The 18,031-nt window shown below is 47.8% G+C and overlaps 1 protein-coding gene across 2 annotated transcripts in view; it reads right to left on the bottom strand.

The window, feature by feature from the left end:
- Nucleotides 1–9,279: 9,279 nt before the first annotated feature.
- The window catches only part of CTTNBP2 (cortactin binding protein 2), a 172,691-nt gene continuing 163,939 nt past the window's right edge, over nucleotides 9,280–18,031 (bottom strand). For both annotated transcript variants that reach the window (XM_060244847.1, XM_060244848.1), the window contains one exon: nucleotides 9,280–10,654. In XM_060244847.1, the coding sequence (XP_060100830.1) occupies nucleotides 10,394–10,654 (261 nt within the window). In that variant the 3' untranslated portion in view covers nucleotides 9,280–10,393. The remainder of the gene's footprint in view (nucleotides 10,655–18,031) is intronic.

Below are 18,031 nucleotides of genomic sequence, written 5' to 3'. Positions count from 1 at the left end.
TATCTAAAGGTATTTGACAGAAAGCCGAGATGATAAGGCTGAAATCTTACCCTAGCAACAACCATTCCCAGTGGTGCGTGGGCTATGCTGTGCAATTGAATACAGTCTCCTGTAGCTGTTCTGATGATGTAAACGAAGATGAAAAGCTGGAAACTAATCAGGAATTTGAAAGAGACAGATTATGAAAGGAACCCCCCCACCCCGCAAACAATGACACGGATTGAGAACCTATGGCTTGCATCTGATGAAGAGAGCTGTGTTTCTCGAAAGCTTATGCCACAATAAGAAATTGTTAGTCTTAAAGGTGCTATTGGACTCTACTATTTTGCAGACTAACTCGGCTAACTCGTCTGGATCTATGGCTTCACCAGCATCTAACTTCAAATGCTCATGTTGAGATTTGTTCCAAAAGGAAAAAAGTATGTAAAATCAAACACTCTGTTGTTTCCTGCATGTATTTCCTAGGGACTTGGATTCAGGGGCTCTGTTTGAACTGAATTTGAAACTTGCTTAGTGTACACTCAAAAATACTAGATACTGATCTTCTTCGTGGTCTCTGTGCATCACACTTGTGGGATGTACTGCGCCTGCGCTGGTCCCCAGTCGGTATCTGTAAGAAAGCCCGGGAAAGATTTCCGCGGACGGCGCCACTGGGCATGCGCCGGCGTCCCACTGCGCAGGCCCAACGGCGCCACCGCGGCAATCCCACCAGTTCCTTTCTGACCGCTGCGCGAAGAGTTGTGTTTCCTCGTGTTCCCGGTCGGTGAGCTTTGGGTTTTTTCTACCCCTTTTTCCCCGAGCCTCCTGTAAATATTAGCCTGTTTATTGTTTTCTGTAGTGTAGTAGTTAGTTAGTTCCATAGTTAGTTAGTTTAAAAAAAAAAAAAAAAAAAAAAAGTGCGTTTTCGTTCGGTGGCGTGTCGCGGTGGGGTTTCTTGTCCTCCAGGACTTCCCCCCCCCCTCGCCCCTAGTTTTTCCTCCTCTCAGAGGATTCTGAGAGGATTTTTTCCCAGCGACCGCTGTCTATGGACAGTCGCTGGGGATTTTTTAAGAGGTGCCAGGCCTGCGGCAAGAAAATCGCCCCTCCCGACGGCCACTCTTTGTGTCTGCTCTGCCTCGGCGAAGGACACCGCGTGGAAGCCTGCCCGCATTGCCTCCGCTTTTCGAAGCAGACCAGAAAGAATAGAGCGGCTAGGCTCTCGGCCGCACTAACTGCCTCGGCACTTCGCCCTCCGAAGCAAACGGCGTCTTCCTCGGCATCGGTACCGAAAATGGCTGCCGCCCAAACCCCGAAGGCCCCATCGGCCGATGCAGCCCCGGTCGACGTTGTCCCGCAGAAGGAGCAGCAGTCGGCGAAACGGCCCCCCGACGAGTCGGTCGAGAGGCCCCAGAAGAAACGACGGGAGGATTCGGGACATGAATCCTCTAAGAAGGCGAAGAGCAAGGAGAAGCGGAAACGGCCACGCTCCCCTCCGCCTCCCCCCGACGTGTCGGCACCGATCGGCACCGACCCAGTGAGAAGGGTTCCCCCCTCTCCTCTCCGCACCCCCGCTACTCCAGGGGCTAGCGCGAGAAGGCAGCGCAGCCCTCCGACACCAAGGGCTAGCGGCCATCGACCACGCAGCCCTCCAACTCCGCGGGCTAGCGGCCATCGACCACGCAGCCCTCCAACTCCACGGGCTAGCGCGCATCAACGTCGTACCTCCCCGACGCCTGGACCCAGCGACCATCGGCTGCAGTCCTCGACACACGACGTGGAGATCGACCTCACCCGTCGGTCTCCATCGGTGGCGTCTCGTCAGCGGAGCTTCGACTCGGCATCGGACGTCGAGTCTCTTCCACCGGTCGACGTGACAACGCCTGCGGCACCCAAGCGCGTGAGGCCAAGGGAGCCTTCGGTCGAGCCACGCCACTACCCATCGATGCCGCATTGGGAGCACCATCGATGGCAGTCGACGTATCCCTGCTGCCCCCAATATCATTGGCATCAGCCACTCGACCACCCGGACTGGGAGCATCAATCTGAGCTATCCTCGCTCTCCAGGACATCGCATCGGTCCAAGCATCCTCAGGGATCGGCCACGGCTTCTCGGGACAAACGCGTCACACCGACGGAGCCTCCGCGCCGAACACCGACACCGACCCGGTCGCCGCGAAGGGAGCCATCACCGCGCCTATCGGAGCGCTCGGGCCGAGGAGAGTCCTCCCCGTCGGGGTCGGAAAGCGACGAGGAGAGAACCTGGGAGCCCTCACCGGACCCCAACACGTCAGAGGACCTCCCAGTCTCGCCCTCTGAGGACCTACGCTCCTATGCGGAGATGGTCAAAAGAATGGCAGCGACCATCTCCCTCCCCATCTCTCAACCCAAGCCAACCGTGGACGATAGTGTTTTTGATATCGTCCAGAAGGACACTTCTCCAGCCGTCTCCCTCCCAATGACAAAGGTCATGCTCCAGGCGCTCAAGGATCCGTGGAAGAAGCCATCCTCTGCACCGGTGTCTTCAAGAAAACTGGACCACATGTACAAGGTCCAAGAGGCGGGGGCTGAATTTCTGTTCACACATCCTAGACCAAATTCAGCCATCGTCTCCTCTTCCTCGAGGTCACGTAAGGTGCACTCTACCCCCCCTGACAAGGAGGGGAAGAAACTCGACGCCATGGGGAGGAAGATCTACTCGGCGGGGTCCCTCGGCGCCAAGGTATCGAACTATACGGCCTGTATGGCCAGATACCAATACGCCATGTGGGAGCAGCTGTCCCCCCTCCTGTCCTTCCTACCGGATGACAAGAAAACCACTGCCAAGGCACTGCTGCACGAGGGCCAGAAGGTCGCAAAGCAGCAACTAACAGCAGCCAAGCACCTAGTGGACGTTTCAGCTGCGGCAATCATGTCCGCTGTCTCCATTCGCAGGCACTCCTGGCTGAGATCGACCGCCCTGCAACAAGACACCAGGGCGCTTATCGAGGACCTGCCATTTGAAGGGGACGGACTCTTTAGTTCCACCACGGACACCGCACTGCAGGAACTAGATAAGAACCTTAAGATCTCTAGGAGCCTTGGGGTGCAGCCACTTCCCAGACAACCCAGAGCCAGACAGTGGAGCAGGTCCTGGTCGAGAAAGACTCCGCATAAGCCTTCTTCGGACCAACAGTGGCGACCACGCCCTCCACAGCCCGACAAGCAGGCCTACTCGGGCAACAACAGAGGGCGCTACAGTGCCCAGCCATCAGGCAAACCGAAGGGCACCCGCCCCGCCAAGCAGGGGCTTTGACTTTCCTGCACCACGCGTCGTTGCCACCACCCAGCCCACCATCCGCCTTCGCCCTTTCCTGCCTGCCTGGGAGCTGGTCTCCTCAGACAGGTGGGTCCTCTCTGTCATCCAAGAGGGCTACAAAATAGACTTTGCTCAGATTCCAACACAGTCAGTGGTGATCACCACCCCCCCATCCCCACCTCTGCTGGCGGAGGTGGACACCCTCCTACAGAAACAAGCCATAGAGAAATTACCATCGGAAACCAGGACGGGTGGTTTCTACTCCCGCTACTTCCTAGTCCCGAAGAGAGATGGGGGATTAAGGCCCATCATGGACCTCCGGAATCTGAACAAATTCATCCTGTATCGAAAGTTCAGGATGTCCACACTGCAGTCCATCCTGCCCCTCATCAACCAAGGAGACTGGATGGCCACCCTAGACCTCAAGGATGCTTACTTTCACATCAGCATCCACCCAGAGTTCAGAAAGTTTCTCAGGTTTGCAATAGGCTCACAACACTTCCAGTTCACTGCCCTACCCTTCGGGCTCTCCACGGCACCCAGGGTGTTTACAAAGATGATGAGCGTCGTGGCCGCCTACCTGCGGCTGCAGGGGGTGATAGTCTTCCCATACATAGACGACTGGCTCCTGGTAGCCAATTCAAGAGAAAGTCTGTCTACCCACATCACAGCCACACTGCACCTTCTCGATGCCCTGGGCCTGCAGGTCAATCTAGAAAAGTCAAATCTCACTCCATCAAGGACAGTGCAGTTCATAGGGGCAGTGCTGGACACAAACCTCCATCGAGCCTTCCTCCCCGCCCAAAGGGCAGAGGACATCACCAACTCAGTACAGTTACTCCAGAACCAAGGCTGGGGCACAGTAAAGCAACTTCAGCGAATGCTGGGACTGATGGCAGCAACGACAAGCGTGCTTCTTTACGCGAAACTGAGGATGAGGGACCTACAGCTATGGTTTCTTCGCCAGTTTCGCCCGAACAGAGACTCACCTCGAAAGAGGTTCACTATTCCCCTTATGACGCTCCAATCGCTCCAGTGGTGGGGATCCAGAGACAATATCTGCCAGGGAGCTCCCTTCCACCTCCCACCGCCCTCAGTGACCATCACCACCGATGCCTCCCAGTGGGGCTGGGGCGCCCACATGGAAGGCCTGTGTGTGGGGGGCCAGTGGCCTCCCAAGCTGGCTGTGCACCATATCAACTATCTGGAGCTACTAGCGGTTCACTTTGCCCTTCGTTCCTTCCGCCCAAAGTTGACAGGGAGGACAGTGGCACTACTCACAGACAACACCACCGCTTTGGCGTACATCAACAGGCAGGGTGGGACAGTGTCCCGCCGCCTCTGTGCGTTGGCGATAGAATTGTGGACGGAATGCATCCAGCACGACGTCTTCGTGAAGGCCGCACACCTCCCAGGGGTCCTCAACATTCAAGCGGACTCTCTGAGCAGGGGGGGGGGCCTCCCCGCACGAGTGGGAACTTCAGTGGCGTTTCCTACAACCAGTTTTCCAGCTCTGGGGGTACCCACAGCTGGATGCCTTCGCCACGGCAGGCAACAAGAAGTGCCCTATGTTTTGCTCCAGAGGGGGTGCAGACCCTGCATCCCTGGGGGACGGGCTCCTCATCCCGTGGGAGGGCCGCTTCCTCTATCTGTTCCCTCCTCTCCCTCTGCTGACCAGGGTAATAAACAAGTTAGCGAGGGAGAGGCCACGCTGTATCCTGGTGACCCCCTGGTGGCCCCGCCAGAACTGGTTCGCCTCCCTACTGACCATGTCGGGGGGGAACTTCTACCACTTTCCAGCGGAACCAGACCTCCTGTCGTCCCAACGGGGGCGGGTGCTACACCACAACGTGCCACACCTGAAACTGACGGCGTGGCGCATAGACCCTTAGAGTTCTCGGGTAGGGTCCAGGAGGTCCTGTTGAATAGCAGGAAGCCCTCCACCAGGGCATCCTATGACAGGAAGTGGAAGAGGTTCTCGGACTTCATGGCTGGCCGGCCAGTCGCACCTAGGGAGGCTGGCCTGCCGGCAGTCTTTGATTTCTTGTTGTCCCTAGTAGACGCGGGCTTGGTGTTTTCCTCCATTAAGGTCTACTTGGCAGCCATTTCTGCCTTTCACGAACCTGTGGCTGGGTACTCTGTTTTCGCCCATCCCCAGTCCAAGAAGTTCATGAAGGGGCTATTTAGACTGCATCCACCGTCCAAACCCCCCACCCCACTGTGGGATTTGTCAATAGTCCTAGACAGATTAACCAGGCGGCCCTTCGAACCCATGGCCTCATGTTCCCTGCAGCTTCTGTCCTGGAAGACTGCCTTCCTAGTGGCCATCACCTCCGCACGCCGGGTGGGGGAACTCACGGCGATGCGTTGTGACTACCCCTACCTAGCCTTTAGAGAGTCGGGCGTCTCCCTGGCCCCTGATATCAACTTCCTTCCTAAGGTGCCCTCCCAATTCCACCTCAACCTGGAAGTGTGGCTCCCCGCCTTCTTCCCTAGCCCCTCCTCGGACGAGGAGCGTCGGCTTCACTCCCTAGACGTCCGGCGTGCCCTGCTTTTCTACCTAAGCCGATCCAAGTCCTTCCGTAAGGGACAGCAGTTATTCGTTTCCTACACCGCACCCAGAATGGGTGACAAGATTTCTTCACAGAGATTCTCGAAGTGGTTGACAGAGACCATCAAGCTCTGCTACCTCCTAGCAAAGAGGCCACTGCCTGGACCTGTACGTGGCCACTCCACACGAGCGATGGCGACATCGGTGGCGTTCCTGAAGGGCGTGCCTCTGGCTGATGTCTGCAAAGCTGCTACCTGGTCGTCCCCGCATGCTTTCATGAAGCACTACGCGTTGGACGTGCATGCTCAGCAGAGGACCCGGTTGGGGACTGCGGTGCTACAATCTGTCATCTCCGGTTGACCGTCTTCCCACCTCCAGGTATGACTTGCTTGCTAATCTCCCACAAGTGTGATGCACAGAGACCACGAAGAAGATAGACAGGTTGCTTACCTGTAACTGTAGATCTTCGAGTGGTCATCTGTGCATTCACACTACCCACCCTCCTTCCCCACTGCTGACGGTCTCCCTTCCTTAGGGGCTTTCAGCGGTCAAGAAGGAACTGGTGGGATTGCCGCGGTGGCGCCGTTGGGCCTGCGCAGTGGGACGCCGGCGCATGCCCAGTGGCGCCGTCCGCGGAAATCTTTCCCGGGCTTTCTTACAGATACCGACTGGGGACCAGCGCAGGCGCAGTACATCCCACAAGTGTGAATGCACAGATGACCACTCGAAGATCTACAGTTACAGGTAAGCAACCTGTCTTTTCTGAACTCTCGTGAAGTTCAGCACTTCCTATCTGGTGAGTGCGTGCTCAGGAGGACAGCCAGCTGACAACCTGCATGGTGTAGTGGTTAGAGCGTTGGATTAGAATCTGGAAGACTCAGGTTCAAATCTCTGCCGTGGAAATTTTCTGGGTGTCTTGGGCTAGTAAATCAACCTAATCTGGGGTATGAGGATCAATTTTTTTTGAGGGGGGGAGATGTCATAAGCCACTTTGAATCATAATTGGTGAGCAAAGCATGTTAGAAATATCTGTATAATATCTGTATAAGCAAACTATATGCTCAGTTAGTGTTGGTGCTGAGAACAATACATGAAACTGGCTTTTATTGTGGCCTGTAAAAATAAACTTTCTCCAATGATTTAATCCTGCTAAAATAACACAGAGTGAATTTGCCAGTTTAATAGTGCAATACTAAACAGAATTATACCTTTCTAAGTCCATTGAATCCCAAACTGTTCAGGATTGCACTGGAAACCTCCTAATCCTGTACTACTGAACTCCCAAGTGTTGTGTTGGTTGAACAATTTGTAGACATGTAACAAACATGTTTTCTTCTATTTTCAGTATTTGGTGTCATCACAGAATCTAAACAATCTAGAGAGAGCTGAGCAAGGTCGCTAAATGATTGGGTAGGAGTGGAGTGAATCCAACCAGCCTTTAGAAGTTGGGAAGTGTACTTTTTAATCCCATTGCATTAAATTGGATCACCTCTCCATTGTTGTGGAACAACTTGCTACAGTTCAAAAATTAGAATCCCTAGGAGTAGGCTGGCCAATCCCCATGTCCCAGCGGGAGTTCTTCCGCTTTCCCAGGCTCCTTCCCACCCCCAGTCAGCTGGCCAGCAGGGGGAAGCCCCACCCCCAGAGGACCATGTGACTTTCCCCCTCCGGAGGCTCCAGTCTCCGATTGAAAGGCCTCTTCTTGGGATGGGGTGTCTGTGTTACTTGGAAGAAGTTGGCTGCAACTCATGAGTAGAGAGGCCAATCCCTTGCTTCAGAGTCGCCAGAAACGGGGTGGGGGGGGAGGGAAACGTCTGCTGAGCACTTCATTATTCCCTAGGTGGAGATTGATTCTCATAGGGTATAATGTGGAATTGATCTGGAGGTTTTGGGGGCTCTGGGGGAGCTGTTTTTTGAGGTAGAGGCACCAAATTTTCAGTATAGTATTTAGTGCCTCTCCCCAAAGTAACCCCCAAGTTTCAAATCGACTGGACCAGGGGGTCCAATTCTATGAGCCCCAAAAGAAGGTGCCCCTATCCTTCATTATTTCCTATGGAAGGAAGACATTTAAAAAGGTGTGCTGTCCCTTTAAATGTGATGGCCAGAACTCCCTTGGAGTTCAATTATGCTTGTCACACCCTTGTTCCTGGCTCTGCCCCCAATGTCTCCTGGCTCCACCCCCAAAATCCCCAGATATTTCTTGAATTGGACTTGGCAACCCTACCTAGGAGTGCAGAGGCTGAGGGCAGAGAAAGTTGAGATCATAAGAACATAAGAGAAGCCATGTTGGATCAGGCCAATGGCACATCCAGTCCAACATTCTGTGTCACACAGTGGCCACATACATATACACACTGCTCCATATTTTTAACTAACCCCCTCTTGAAGCTGGCTATGCTTGTAGCCGCCATCACCTCCTGTGGCAGTGAATTCCACAAGTTAATCACCCTTTGGGTGAAGAAGTACCTCTTTTTATCTGTTCTAACCCAACTGCTCAGCAATTTCATTGAATGCCCACGAGTTCTTCTATTGTGAGAAAGGGAGAAAAGTACTTCTTTCTTTACCTTCTCCATCCCATGCATAATCTTGTAAACCTCTATCTAATCTAATGGGAGGAATGAGTACTAAAGAGCACAGAGATAATGAGATGACATTGTTAGCAAGGAGGTAAGAGAAAGCCCTCCTTCAAACACTGGGAACTGTGGACTTTACCATGAGATCTAAAAAAAGGGGGGGGGGATGAAGCTCAGGAAACTAAAATTGGTATCAGATTCCAGCTTTGGTACTGTGCAGCAAACAGACATATAAAGAAGGCATAAAACTGAATTATACACATGGAAGACAGAGACAAACATATTTGCAGAAATTGCAGTACAAAAAAGGTTTTATTGGCATGATAATGACAGGGGAACATTTAATGTAACAGCTGATTTCACTTTCACAAACTTTTTTGTGAAAATGTTGAGCTGAGTTTCTTCACAGCATGGGTTGGGGATGGGCAGAGGCCTAGTAATTCGCTAGGTGGCTGTGGGGTCCACTCAGAAGAAATTGTGTCTATTTGTTTACAGAAGACAAGACGGGAAAAGAAGAGGAAGTGCACACCTGAATGAAAAGTTATGCACCACGAATGTGGAAAAGCTACAATCTTCTATGAGGCCAACAAATGCAGAATGGGAAAGGGAATAGAAGTTAAAATATTATTTTAGACAGAATACGAAAATTATAATGTCCCTACAAGTTATTGCTGCTGTTTTTAGTCCTGATAACTGTGTTATCTACTGCTGTCTTTTAGCAAAAGGAGTTCTTACTGTAACATGTCCTAAATTCATGTGTCAAGAGACAGGAAGCAGGGAAAGGTTTTATAGCATATCCAATATAATTCATATAATTAGAGGTGATTCTCCTCTCATTTTCTAACAGACATATGAGACAAATGACCACCAATTACAATGGCTTTGTGGTTTATGTTTTTTAATGGAAAAGCAAAATTTGCAAAAATCATAATTCTAAAGGGACCTGGAATGCCAAATAAAAGCAGCGAAAGAGACAAGAAATAAACCAAACCACCCAGTACTCTGGGCAATTGAAATATTTAATGTAGATGGTTGCTGAAAGTAACTGGGCAATATTCCCAATCCTTCCGTTTATTGCCACATTCTATTCACTTCTCAAAAAGTGAACATAGAAACTTTTTTTTGCCTTGAAAACACATGTACATCAGCTCAAAGCCAGTACTGTACAGAACTGTGCAACCTAAACTATGATACAAAACACAGGAAACTCAGCATATAATTATTAGAAAGTTTATCATCCCCCAATCCACCGATCCTTCTCGTGCAGGCTGCAGGGACGATGCATATACAAGAGAGTGTTTTAACGTGTGCAACTTCCTGAGTCCTGCTTTAAGTAGAAAAGGAAGAAGCTGCCACTGAGTTCTTCCGTATGCAGAGAGCTGCACGGGAAGCCCATCTAGACTAGTGGAATAGTCCTGCTGATGTATACAATGATGCATAACAGAAGTGACCACAAGGGCAATGAAGTTCTGGATTAGCAGTTGGCCCTTACAGACTGGCTATCCACATTCTAATACAATGGAGAATACATGTCTCTGTTGATGAGTCATATGTGGCAACTGTGTGCAACACCCATTTGTACATAGGTATGTGTGTGTGTGTGTGTGTATATATATATATATATATATATATATATATATATACACACACACACACACAAACATTTATTTATACTGTATTTATAGGTGCATATGCATGCACATGTATCTCCACACGTCTTGTGGTGATGCCCCTGAATATAATTAAACAACAGAATATTTTGGAATAGAAAATCATTTAAGAGGCTAGTACTTTCTACTACTAAGGGATCTGATGTAATCTAATATTTCCATTATAAACAGCTTATATTTACATAGAAATTAAACTGTGGTCCCATAAATGAAGAAAACAATTTAAAAATTATTTACACATGAGAATAAATTTGTTCTCCAAGGTAACTGAAAACACAGAAAGGTTGATGAAGGATTAAAAAAAACGAACGGGAGGCAGGTACATTTATTCATATTTTTCAAGTTGTATTTTTTTGTGCATGTTCCAAATTTCATCTTTTGAGTCATTCACTGCCTCTATTTGCCTTGTATTGCTGCTGCTGCTTTGCTTAGTGCTGTGAGAAGACAGGCTGACTTTATTTCTAGGTACAGGAAGGAAAGATTTCACTCTTGAAATGCCACTCTTGAAAAATTCAGTTTTTGGTTTACTGTTGATGCATTCCACAGGTTGATTACTGCTGAGAGGACGGATCCTGGCATTCTCATCCTGTCAACAGAGAAGAATATCAGTACTGTAATAGAATAGCATCAAAGCTTCTAAGGTAAGCAAAAAATGAATGAACAAACAAACAAAAGGAGGGCTGGTGGGGGAGGAATAGCGGAAATAGCATATGGAGGGGGGATGCTGGGAGAAAGCCAATGTGAGTTTGCTTTCTGTGAGTCCTCATGGGTTCCCACATGCATTTGAGTAGATAAATAAATAAATGCTGGTTTTCACGAATGCAAAAAAAAAATCAGCTATAGATAACCACAGGCTAATGCACCATCATAAAAATACATGACACAAACACAACGGCAGCCCTGTGGTGAGATCCCTTTATTGCCTTTCACAATGGCTGCCCTCTGCCCTGTGGACAGAGAAGGGAATGGGAAGAGGAAACAGTATTTATTGTGGCCAGTAATTCCATCCTGCCACTGCCCAGAGAGAAACACCTTCTTAAGCATCTTCTGCCTTGAAGTTTGGCCGTGATAGAGGATAATCTCTCTGTTTCTGTCTTGAAATTAATATCTTGTCTTCTCATCTCTTTCCCCTTCCCCCCGTATGATGATGAACTGTACTAAGTGGCAAGATAGAAGAACCCCAGGCATTTCTTGGTACAGCCATCTGCTTTCTACCTTCGGTAATCTTGAAAAACTGGCCTGCTGCTTTCTCATTTGGAGAAAGAAACCTGCTAATAAGTGTTATGACCTTCACTGCTGAAAGCTGCAGAATTTGGCTGCAGCACAATTCTGATCAACTTAAAATGCCTCCCTTTCTAAAGAGATGGGTAATATCTGTGAAGAAAGATGTGCATGGGGAAAATTTTATTACATTCTTTAACAGAGAGCCGGAAACAGAAAGAGCAATTAACATGCGTTGATCCAAGTTGTTAAATGTTGTACTGAGGCTCCAGGATAAAACACTGAAAGAAAAAGGCTGACGAAGGTCTGAAACTGTGAGGAATCCCGGGCCGCAATCCCTTACTCTCTCAGAGACAAGCTGTGCTGGAGATTTGAGGGCTCCACCCAAGTTGCTGAACATAAGGGAGAACAGCAGGAAGGCAATTGCCTCTGAGGAACTGTACCTTATGATCTTCATACAGCAGACAGTGTGGGGGAGTGAAAAGAACTTTTTCCAACTGCGTTTGTATTATGAGCATTTGTATTATGAGTGTTTGTGAATTTAGTATCAGGAGTGATTTATAAGTTACTAATGATGACTATTGCTATGCATATATTTTGATAAATGTAGGTTGCATATACACTATATTGTGTAAAAGTGTTATTGTTATTCCGGATTCTAGAGAGGAGCTAGTTCAGTTGACCATTGCCTGTACTCTTCAATTTATTATAAATAAGGTCTTTGGAAAGGGCAGTCAAACATTTAAATAAATAAATAAATCAGCTCAGAAGGTTGCCTTTATGGATCTCAAAGCAGCTTTTGACTCAGTGCCTAGGCAAAGATTATGGGGCAAACTGAATAAAGCATCTGTTGATAAGCACCTCCTTTTTCTTATCCAACAAATATATGATCAGCCTACTGCTCAGGTGAACTGAGCATGGCTATTCCATTGAGTAAAGAAGTCAAGCAAGGATGTATCCTAGCTCCACTGCTATTTAAAATATCTCAGTGATTTAAGTTCTCATATTTCTGGAGATGAATTTTGCTCACCTTGCCTAGCTCATATTAAATTACCTGTCTCTTATATGCGGACAATACCGCTCTTCTGTCAAGGTCTCTGGTCATCCTACATAAGTGTATAGGCTCCATTTTGAAGTATTGCTCCAATGAGAGCTTAGCTATTAATGTTACTAAGTCAAAGGTTCTTCTTTTCAGTTAAAAAATGGGATAAAGAAGTACCAGTGGTCAGTAGAGGAACAACCTATGGAGCAAGTGGAAAATTTCAAATATCTAGGAGTTATTTTTCGAGCAAGCCTTTCTTGGAAGGTGCACTTGAACTCTATTGTAAGAGTTGCTATGAATATTGGGAAAGTCATCTCAAGATTTTATTACTCCTTTATTGGCCAATATGTTCATGTGGCAGTTAAAGTGTTTAATGCTAAAGTCGCCAGGCAAATGCTATATACTGCTGGGGTTTGGATCAGAGCAGTAATAGACAACTTTAATAGACCACTATTAAGATTCCTATATAATATTTTGGAAGTCTCTTGATGTGTGTCAGGAAGAGCTCTGAGAGCCAAAGTTAATCTTGAAGCAAAGATCTGGGGGCAAAGTATTCAATCTGAAAATTAGGATTCTAAAATCAAATCTAGAATCAAGCCTCATTGGACTAGTCAAGCTGGATCATCACACAAGTGACTGGGACAAATTACTGGATCACAAATTATCACGTGACAGAAACAATGGGCGTTTTCGCACTGACCTTAATCAGCAGCGACGCCCCTCTTCAGCGCGCAGGATCTGCCCGGATTTCGCACCAATTGCCGCGGAGCACCCGGAAGAGCCGGAAAGTCCCCCGGCTTTTGCAGCGCAAATGGAAACTGCCAAAACCAGTTTCCATTTGCGCCGCAAAAGCCGCGGGACTTTCCAGCTCTTCCGGGTGCTCCGCGGCAATTGGTGCGAAATCCGGGCAGATCCTGCGCGCTGAAGAGGGGCGTCGCTGCCGATTAAGGTCAGTGCGAAAACGCCCAATGAGTAAACAAAAATTGAACCAGTTCATTAGAAGCAGAAGAATTGCAGTTTTATACCCCACCCTTCTCTCTGAATCAGAGACTCAGAGCGGCTTACAATCTGCTATATCTTCTCTCCCCACCACAGACACCCTGTGAGGTGGGTGACGCTGAGAGGGCTCTCACAGCAGCTGCCCTTTCAATAATGTTTTATTATTGTATTGTTCATTTTAAATGTTGTAAGCCGCCCTGAGCCTGCTCTGGCGGGGGAGGGCGGGGTATAAATAAAATTTTACATTACATTACATTACATTACAGAGCTATGGCTAACCTAAGGCCATTCCAGCAGGTGCAAGTGGAGGAGCAGGGAATCAAACCCAGTTCTCCCAGATAAAAGTCCACGCACTTAACCACTACACCAAACCTCGGAGGGGCTATAGTAAAAGTAAGTAAAATTTTATTTGTATCCCGCCTCCCCCGCCAAGCAGGCTCAGGGCGGCTATGAGAGTACTTTGATTAGACCATGAAGTGCGTTCATCTTTCTCAGTAGGAATTCTCCCTCCAACAAATATGCTGAACTAGCTATCTGAACTAATTCTTCCAAAGTATAGAAGGGCATTCATGCTTGCGCGCCTGAATGCCCTACCTTCATAGGTGACGTTAGGAAGATTCAATGGAATTCCATATTCCGATAGACTCTAATTGTAGCAATAACAGAATCAATTCTGTGGATCATGTGTTGTTTTTTTACTGTCCCAAATTTTCAGATCTAAAAGCTGAAATGGTCTTTTCATTATTTAATCAGAACTTTGTCTCTTCAGAAGTTAAATCATCTTGGTTATTCAGAGATAAACAAAATATTTTGCGTGCCAAAATTTCTGGCAGCAGTTGTTAAGTTGTATGATAATTTTCGTAGTAACTTTTAGGCTCTCCTTTTCTTTGGGGTGAGGGGGTTGTTGTTTATGACTCTGGTTGTGAAAACAATAATTAAGAAGTAAGTAAGTAGTAAGGCAGGACTTGCCTGCAGGGAGGCCAGGGAGTATATGTGCATTTTGGCTATGTCTCCTAATTAACCTTTCCTGTGCTATCAAGGGAGGGAGGAGAGGAGTCACACCCATTGGGGTCAGTGAGTTCGGCTCCGGCTCACTTGATCCAGCAGGCCTCCTTCACCCCCGACCCTCAGCATCCTGCATGTCTGGCATCCCTTACATAAGTGCCAGGCTTTTCTCTGTTGCCCAGGCTGTTGTGCACAGCATGCCAAGCATGACAATTAATTCACATGCCTACATAAGCAGGGACGGTGAGGGGGAGGGACAGTGGCTCAGTGGTAGAGCATCTGCTTGGTAAGCAGAAGGTCCCAGGTTCAATCCCCGGCATCTCCAATTAAAAAGGGTCCAGGCAAATAGGTGTGAAAAACCTCAGCTTGAGACCCTGGAGAGCCGCTGCCAGTCTGAGAAGACAATACTGACTTTGATGGACCGAGGGTCTGATTCAGTACAAGGCAGCTTCATATGTTCATAGAAAGCAGGCAAATCTGGTGAGCTGGCCTGTGGCTTTCATTGGGTACCATTACCCACAGGTGCTTTCCCCAGGCTGCTTGCAAGTAGGAAGCCTCTTGGCTGGGTACAGGGAGATGGAGCCAGAGATTCTGCCTGCCACATGTGAACAGCCGGCCATCTTTCCAGCAGCCCCAGTGGCCGATGCAGGAGCCCAACATTCTGTGCTTGGAGGAGGAGGAGGCAGTGGAAGAGGTGGCGGGGACAAGCAGTGCATCATGGCCTGCCCAAAAGGTTGGCTGCACACAACTTGGGGCCAAACCCGACCTCCTTACCCCTTATGGTTGCCAACTCCAGGTTATTATTAAACTATTCTTTATTAAATTTTTAGGGTGGGTAACAACAATAAAACACATACATAAATTAATAAAAACAGTTTTAAACAGTAGAATATTATATGATTTGAGCAGTTTCATATGGTGCTAAAAGCCAGTGCCTCATGGGGGGAGGTAGGAAACAATAAGGTTGGGGAATCCCTGGAGATCTGGGGAAGACCGTGGAGAAGGTTTGTGTTTGGGGAAGGGAAGGACCTCAGCAGGAGGTATAATACCCTAATATAGGCTCTTTGGTCCACATTTGGACTGGCTTCCCTCCAGTTGCTTGCAGGCCATTTCTGGCCCATGGGCTGTATGCCTGACATGTCTGACTTGGACCTTCCTTTTCACATGAGGGAGAAATTCTATTGGAGGGGGTTCCTTGCATAACCATCTCCCTTTCCTCACATGCCTTTTTGTAGAAATGGAAGTGAGAGATTTAAAATTTTCGAGCACACTGGATGTTCTGTGTAAATGATAAAAACATTTAAAATTAATTTCACGCTCTCTGTAAAAAAAATTTCCAGACAGTTCAGTTGGAATTAAATTCCAATACAGATGCATGAGCATGTAGGCAAGATGAAATTTCCACACTACACAGCTGTCAAATGAACCATGTTTCCCAGTGTCTGATATCTAGATACAACAGCCTAAGTTGGAAGCAAACTGGAGTGCCGTGTTTGAATACTGAGTTACGTCTTTTTTCCCTTTTTCTTTTTGCTGTATGTCTTTTGAAGGAAAAGAAAACATTGTGATGTGTTCTAGGAAAGTGGGACTTAAGCCACCGAATGAGGTTGAAATGACATAACCCCAAAGAAGAGAGCTTGCTGAAAAATGTAGATGGAAAATGGCTGAGATTTTTCTGGGAGGCAGGCTTAGGAAGGCAACATCTCTCATCAGCCCAATTAATAGCTGCTGTGTGAGAATTTTTTTTTTTCTAAAACTGCCTGGCCAACCTCATGCCTCTTCTCCAAAGGGCCTGTGTATACTTCAGTGAGTTTAAATGGTAGCCCCTGTGGAAAACAAGAAATAAATTTGCAAATGTGCTCCTATTTTGGAATACACAACAAGGTGCAATCAGGGCTGCCAGGTCTCACTGGCAGCAGCCCTTGTCCCCAGAGCATCAGGAGCCAATCTCCAGCCAGAAGACACACCTGAGTCAATGTTCATGTAGGTACCAGGGAGTGGGGCACAATACCTGAATCTTGAGCTAGAGGAATTGAGCAGGAGCTGGAGAAACTGAAATTCAGTAGAGCATGAGGTATGGTTCTGTTGAGCAGTCAAGAACACTGAAATAGGAATGGGGGGGGGGGGTCCTCGCTTCTAGTCACCACTCACTCTAACTTACCTCAAAGGTGGTGGAAGAGGAGGAGGTGGCAACAGGCAGTGCATCCTGGGCTGCCCAATAGTGCTGGTCTATAGCAGCAAAATAAGCAGAAGTCCAGGGGCAACAACAAACACTAACAAAAATGTTTTCAGCATAACCATCCGTGACTGTTGGGAGTGGTTCCCTCACCCACACTGAGTGGACTGATTACTCTTTTGATTGCATCTTTTTTAAGTGCAACATCCCCTACCACATCTTTCAGGTTTTTTCAGCTTTTAGTGCCAATGTATACGCCTAATGGATGATTAGTTCATACATCTGATGAAGTGAGCTTTAATTTACAAAAAGCTTATGCTGAAACAAATTTTGTTAGTGTTTGCTGTAGTCATTAGATTCCTATTTACGTTTGCTACCTGAGTTGTTATGAGCCTGGAAAATTACCATGGACAGCAGACGGAGCTCCTTGAAGGAAGGGACAAGATATGTAATAGGCTACGTTCCTAATATCTGGACAAACCTGGTTGAGTTAAGATGCTTTATAAGGGCAACTGCAAGAACTTATATGCATACACCCTATCTTCTTATACTTATCAAAAGGTACAAAAGCCTCCCTCTCATGGGATTGCTGCCTTGACATGGCGAGCGGGCTTGCGCGGTTCAATGAGGCTGTGGGCTATGCCATGCAAAGTCACCCAAGATGGACAGGCCACAGCTGAGAACCCAGACAAAATGTGATCCACTGGAGAAGCAAATGGCAAACCACTCCAGTATCCTTGCAAAGAAAACCCCATGGACAGTAACAAAAGGCGAAAAGATATGGCGCTGGAAGATGAGCCCCTCAGGTCAGAAGGTGCCCAATATGCTACTGGGGAAGAGCGGAGGGCAAGTCCAAGTAACCACAGAAAGAGTGAAGCGGCTGGGCCAAAGCCGAAAGGACGCTCAGTTGTGGATGTGTCTGATGGTGAAAGAACAGTCCGATGCTGCAAAAAACATTACTGCACTGGAACGTGGAATGTAAGATCTATGAATCAAGGTAAGCTGGATGTAGTCAAACAAGAGATGGAAAGACTGAATATCGACATCTTGGGAATCAGTGAACTAAAATGGATGGGAATGGGTGAATTTAACTCAGAGGATCACTACATCTATTATTGTGGGCAAGAGTCCAATAGAAAAAAATGGTGTGGCCTTTATAGTTAACAAGAGAGTAAGGAAGGCAGTAATGGGATACAATCTCAAAAATGACAGAACGGTCACGGTCCGTATCCATTCAATATCACGGTAATCCAAATCTATGCCCCAACCACTGATGCAGAAGAGGATGAAGTGGACCAGTTCTATGAAGATCTACAACACCTTCTAGAATTAACACCAAAAAAAGATGTCCTCATCATAGGGGACTGGAATACCAAAGCAGGAAGTAAAAATGTAACCAGAACAATGGACAAGTTTGGCCTTGGCGAACAAAATGAAGCCGGACAAAGGCTAATAGAGTTTTTTCAAGAGAACAAGCTGGTCATAGTGAACATCCTCTTCCAACAACCTAAAAGGCGACT

The sequence above is a fragment of the Heteronotia binoei genome, chromosome 8 (assembly GCF_032191835.1).
Source record: "Heteronotia binoei isolate CCM8104 ecotype False Entrance Well chromosome 8, APGP_CSIRO_Hbin_v1, whole genome shotgun sequence".
Lineage (NCBI taxonomy): Eukaryota > Metazoa > Chordata > Lepidosauria > Squamata > Gekkonidae > Heteronotia > Heteronotia binoei.
This window is presented reverse-complemented; position numbering and strand designations above follow the sequence as displayed.